The 6,000-nt window shown below is 46.6% G+C and overlaps 1 protein-coding gene across 1 annotated transcript in view; it reads right to left on the reverse strand.

The window, feature by feature from the left end:
• LOC128933086 (alpha-2-macroglobulin-like protein 1) overlaps positions 1-5,626 on the reverse strand; it is a 28,069-nt gene extending 22,443 nt beyond the window's left edge. Inside the window, exons 1-9 of the mRNA XM_054269957.1 lie at positions 5,559-5,626; positions 4,779-4,962; positions 3,490-3,540; positions 3,001-3,145; positions 2,290-2,342; positions 1,958-1,978; positions 1,383-1,542; positions 728-812; positions 225-336 (exon numbers count right to left, since the gene is read on the reverse strand). Coding sequence (XP_054125932.1) covers positions 225-336; positions 728-812; positions 1,383-1,542; positions 1,958-1,978; positions 2,290-2,342; positions 3,001-3,145; positions 3,490-3,540; positions 4,779-4,962; positions 5,559-5,626 — 879 coding nt within the window. The remainder of the gene's footprint in view (positions 1-224; positions 337-727; positions 813-1,382; positions 1,543-1,957; positions 1,979-2,289; positions 2,343-3,000; positions 3,146-3,489; positions 3,541-4,778; positions 4,963-5,558) is intronic.
• Positions 5,627-6,000: the final 374 nt, after the last annotated feature.

The following is a 6,000-nucleotide window of genomic DNA, read 5'->3' on the forward strand; positions in this document are numbered from 1 at the left end:
CCATGGCTTACACTTTCTCCCAAAGCACGGAGTCAGGAATGCACAGCTAGAGCAGTAATTCAAGCACAGCGTTATGGGAAGAGGAATCAGTGGTCTGATCATGTCCAGCAACTGGGAAGACACCAGACTGAACAGGTTGGTGCCCATCTGAGGTGCATTGCGGCAGGTTAAGGGGGCAGAAACACATTTCCAGACACTTTTTGATCTCCTAATTGTTCACCTACCCAGCTGTTTTGCTTCTGAATCGCTGAACTTGTAGAATTGCCTTTCCTTTCCTGGGAGCATGTCATAACAGTGATTTCTACTTTCCCTTGAACAGGTTTCCCATAAGTATACCTATGTCAAAAGAGAGAAACATTCACCAAAGACAGTCTGCTGACCGTCAGCAGAAATATTGGTACAGGACACCTCCCATCCTCCTCAGGGGAAGTGGAGCCCAGAGAGCTTTGCTTTGTACCTTGTTTGCTCAGGAACTTTAGCTCATTCTTTAAAATCATTTTGCATCCCTCTCCACCCACTACACCCAGCAACTTTAGTGTCCTTCAGCCTCACAGTAAGTGACCAGGTGTGACAAGGAGCCCATTCCAGAGTGTGATCTGTCTTCCCAAGACACAGGGCAATGCAAAAAGATCCTACTGACAAGTGGAAGAACACTTCTTTTTCTTGAGCAGTCTGGAGGTGACAGTGGAGTCAAAGGGCAGAGATCACAATGGCATCATGTACTCACTTGCCACAGACAACCAGCTGAAATTCCTCATCTGATGTAGTGATATATGGAGGGTACTTAATTTCCACCTCAATTTTTTTTGGCACTGTATGGAAGAGAGTAGGATAAGGATGGAGGAAAAAACCAATGGATGGTGTGGATTAGTATGGACACTGAGAGAAGCTATAGCTGCAGTTCAGATGAGGGAAAGACAGTGACATCCCCAGTCCTTCAGCACCATGGGGCAGTCGAGTTACTCCCTGCAGCCACACCACCCTGTACTTGCTGCTGCAATTGCACATGGAACTGCTTTCTACTCCAGCTCAGGCAAGGCACAGGGCACAAGGTTTTGTCTTTACCAATGCCAATTAATGGGACCAAGGCCTGATTCCACTTCCCATTACAGGAGCTGACTGGAGTGGATGACACACTAGCTCAGCAAAACGTGCTCATTACAGGGCCCAGATGCAGGTAGAGTGAGATGTCACCCCACAGCCTCTCCTTTGTACCCTGCATAGCTGCAGAACCTCCAGCCCCATGTGAGATGCGCCCACAGACCCATCCATCCTTGTGTCCATTCTGTTGTTCTCTCAAGGCAAAAGGTGGGATGGACATTCTGCTCTCTCCTCCAGCTACCCACACTGCTTTTCCCGCCCCTCTGATGTTGGAGTCTCACCATATTCCTCAACACTGAATTTTTTGTGAGCCATGTTCTGCTGCACTGAGATGGTATAATTCCCAAGGGATGCTTCAGACGCCAGGGGGAAGGACAGATCCACAATGCCATGATTTGACTTTACATTCAGCCACTCAGCAATACGGTTGTATTCAGGATCCTGTTTGGGAAAGGACACGCAGAGCCACAAGTCACACTGGCACATGTACCTGGCAGGTCCAGCCACACTCAGGCACAAGAAGGCACTACAAGGGCTTGAACTTGACCCAGTAGAGAGGACTCTAGATTGCCAGGAGAGATACCTTTGCTTCCCTCCAGTATTATTTTAGTAAACTTCGGAATTACAGAGGCTGCCAAGAACAGTAAAGCTACTGGGAAGTGGCAGCATCATAACACTACGGGAAGGAGAAGCAGCTGTGCTGACCACATAGAAGCTGACCACACAGAAAAACCTTCAGCTGAACCTGAACTGTAACCATAACTTCATGAAGTTACATTTGTGGCACAACTCTGGGAGTGAAGGATCACAGTGGAAGAGACAGGTATATCCCTTTGGTCACTTCTTTGTCACTTACCAGCAGCCAGATCTGGGAATACTGTAAATACAAGAGAAACACAATCTCAGTTTTGTGAAACAGCATCCATGTGAACCAGTATAAAGAACTCTGCCTGACATGGGTCCCTGAGCAGAAATTCCTGCCCCATCCAGACCCCACAGTACATCTCCTCCTCCTTATGTGCCAGCTTACACCTGTCTTTCTTCAAGGGACCAGTGGATGAGTGGTTTCCTCCCAAGATAATTTATTCTTATGGCTTAACAGGCATGAAAGGAGATATCTTGTTCATGAGCCTCTCAACGTCTCATGCTGAAGCTCCTACTTCTAGAAAAGCACAGAGCGATACTCACCTCATTTTTAATGACCTTAAGGTTCTCATCAAGGTTCACAATTCTAAATTTCACTGTAGAAATGAAGAAAAACATAGTAAAGTATTCTGGCTGCACCATGTCCTTGCACAAACTTGCTTCTCCTTTTCTATGCTCCAGTATTCATGTCTTTCTGTTTACCTCAGAGATGCTCAGGCCTTTTCCCAACCAGCCCTCCCCAGAACCTCCCACCCCAGAGGGCTTTGTCTGGGAGGCTTATACCAGCTGAGTGCTGCAGAACCCCACTGCCTTTACCTAGAGAGATTACAAATTGGGGTAAACAGTGGGCTTGTCTATAGTGGAGTCTGTCTGCAGTCCGTTCATATTGTGAAGAATGTGGGGACTCTGTAATTCTACAGTTTGGAACTGACACTCTAGGTTTTACTCAAATATGAGCAAGAGTCTTCAAGACTGCCCAGTGTCCTGGAGAGTCCTGGCTTTCCCTTTAGATCTCACTAGAGATATGGCACCAAAACAACACCCAGGAACAGCAGGTTGGGAATTTGGTGTAGCACACCTTGAAGGGGAGCATCCTGCCTCAAACTGTTCCTAGAAACACTGGATAATAGAGATCTGCTTCCTTTCATCTCCAACAACCTTAGCCTGCTGCACTTGGTGAAATCTTCCCTCCAGGTGTGGCTGCTATCTTTGACCCTTCCCTCCCCATTTCAATATGCTGCCTTCTTGCCTTACCTGTTTCTCCAGGTTTGTATAAGTCCTTGTCTGTCTCTATCAGAATTATATTCTTCTGGGGCTTGATCAGAACTTTTTTGTTACCGTCAAGGAGCACATTGTCTCCACTGTGGATCAGGACATGCAGAGAAGCCACCTCCTCTGACTGTCAGGTTAAAGAAAAAAAAAAATTACCTCAGACTACAAAGAGCTTGAAAGTGAATCAGAGGCACTTGTCCTTCCAAAATCTCCAACGTCCCCCTCCTCCTTTCATCTACTCTGGTTAAAGTCTCTCCTTTTCCCAGTCATAGTCTTCTTTTTTTTTTTGTCCAGCTTCTTCATTCCCTTTTCTTTGCCCTTCTGCTTGTCATGTTTGCTTCTTTGCACATTTATTTTTCCTCTTTACTATCTTTCCCACCCTGTATCTCCAACATTAACATGGCTCAGGCCCAGGAGAGGCTGAAGCTCTCTAATTTATAAGAGGAGAGGCAGACAAGAGACATGTCCTACCTCTGTTTTGGAATCATCTGTTCCTGCAGGAATTAACATGAAGTCTGGCACCTAGGTTGATTGACACAAGGAAATGGAAAAAAATTCATCAGAAACTTTTCATATTATCACATATATAAGATATCATCTCCCTGTTAAGAAATCCCCAAACTTCAGAGTCCAAATTCTTCTATATGATGCTGTAACCCACTTGTGAGGGAGAAGCAGTCACTGCCTTGTTCATGAACCTAATAGTGAATGGACCAACATGTCCTTCTCCCACTTAACATAAATGAGAGAGTTTTATGGAACTAAGTAAACCATAGGAAAGTCAGATCCTAAGTAATGTGAGATGAGATACTGGTGAGGCAAACACGGGACATCTCAGCATCAGAGAGACCAAGCTCAGCAGGAGGAAGATGATTTTTTTTGGTGGTTTTTATTTTTTGCTAACAGCAGACTTCCTTGGCTTTCCAGAACCAGGACTTGCTCTCTCCTAAGGGTTGGCACCAAACTCTTAATTAATCACCGTCATGTTGATGTAAAGCCCAAAAGTGACTACAGCCCTTCCTTGAATTCTGCTGAGCCTGCAGGGCAATCAGGGCATAGGCACAGTGACTTTGTGCTGTGCTGAGGAAGACAGGGGCAGTTTGTAGAGCTTCAGCACCACACACATCTCCATGGCTCTCCAGAAACGTAGCTGAAGGTTCTGTAGTCAATGTGTCTAGATAAGCTAACCACAGCAGTTAGCAATGACAGGAACTCAAGCCACTCCAGAAATATCCTTGGTGAAATTCAATTCATTGTTGGTTCAGTGCCATCACAGCTAAATTAAAGCAAGCTCAATGTCTATGCGGGCTGCAACTACATCTGCCAATGTAGGTGCAGCTTTAGAGCACAATGGTCCTCTTGGAGCTGAAGGGGCAGGCTCCTGAGGAAACAAGGATGAAAAGAAAGTATTTGCAATGCATTGACTTTTGCTGTGATATATACAAGCACTTTTAGGGGCAAAACACTGATTAAATTGAAAATAAATATTTAGCACCATGCTTTAAGTAGGATGAAATATGCTGATACAGATCAAAAGAAATCTGTTCTTTTCTATAAAAATCTTTTTATACATAGAAAAGATGCCCTACTATCTTAGACTTCAGGACACTGTTGTATTTTGCCTAGCACTGGTAGGGAAATGTACTTAGCCTGCTTGGAAGCTATGGCAAGGAAAAGGACAGTGTACCCAGAGAAGTGCTGTGCTCTTGTGTGAATGTGAAAGCATCCCCTGTCAAATCAGTATCCACGGCTACACTCACCTGGAAGGTGATGCTCTGAGAAGTGCCTGGCTTCTCCACATCCTGCTCCACCAGTGTGTGATTCTGGATTTCTGTCTGCAAGGTGACAGCTAGGTGGACAGCCTCAGTCAGGGAGCTGAAGTGAATGTAGAGCTTCTCCTCCTGGCACTGCCGAAGGATAGCAGGGAACACCACCATATAGTGACTAGAAGAGAGCAGTACATGTTCAAAAACAGGTCAGAGGCTGAGGTGGACAGGCCAGCACCCATCTCTGCTGCTTTCATGAAGAGGTAGACCAAGGGTGAGAAATGTCTGGAGGACTGCACTGAAGGAAGTTTAGCTCTTTTAAGCTCCTTTTCAAATGAGAAAGGAGGAATATGCCCAGTATAGAGAACTCCCAGTTTCTCTGTGTCACCACCCTGCCACCAGCCAGGACACAGCTGCCCCGTCCACGATGCTCCAGTTGTGAGTACACAGAGCAAGGCTGTGTGAGGAAACCAAAGAAGCCAAACATGCAGTGGCTGAGGCATTAGGCTTCCATCCTCACACCAGATTTCACTCCAGCAGCACAGCACAAACAGAGGCAGAACTCCTGTGGCCTCTGTAGTGCAGCTCCTGTACAAGCCAACACTGCAGTGCTCGATGCCCAGGACTCTGCAGGAGCTGCTTCTGCTCAGCCCCCTGGGATCCAGGCTCCCACCATCCAGCTCTGGGGTGCCAAAGAGTGCAGCCCCTCAGCACCACCCCTCAACAACAGGCCCTTCCCCCAAGCCCCCCAAAATCAAAAGGAGAGAGTCTCACGGTTCCAGGCTTGCTGCAGCTGCAACTGGGAGTAGGGTCAGGGCTAAGAGGAGCAGTGGTGCTCCCATTGCTTGGGCTGGGACAGAAAGCTGACAAGATCCACACTGGAGGAGAGAACTGCATGTACTGATGGGTTGGAGCAATCCTAAATACCCCCTCAGATGCTCCTAGGTTCAAAGAGTAGGGGAGTTAATATATGGAGATAATATCTTTTCTAGGCTAATGACATGAGCTAATATTTACTTGCTCCCACCAACAGCAGAGTGAAGGTCACATAACACAGTTCTCCACCCACATTTACATTCAGGTGGTATTCCAGGCCGTGGGTGCCAGAACACTGGAAAGGGATATAGGGAAATACGTGTCTCTAACTCAAGCTGAAGGGGACTTGGGAGAGTCTCATCTCATCCGTGACTAGTCTGGATCTTGGCTGTAGTATCTG

Source organism: Melozone crissalis, unplaced genomic scaffold, assembly GCF_028551555.1.
Source record: "Melozone crissalis strain CALT ecotype California unplaced genomic scaffold, PUWL_Pcris_2 ptg000008l_1, whole genome shotgun sequence".
Classification (NCBI taxonomy): domain Eukaryota; kingdom Metazoa; phylum Chordata; class Aves; order Passeriformes; family Passerellidae; genus Melozone; species Melozone crissalis.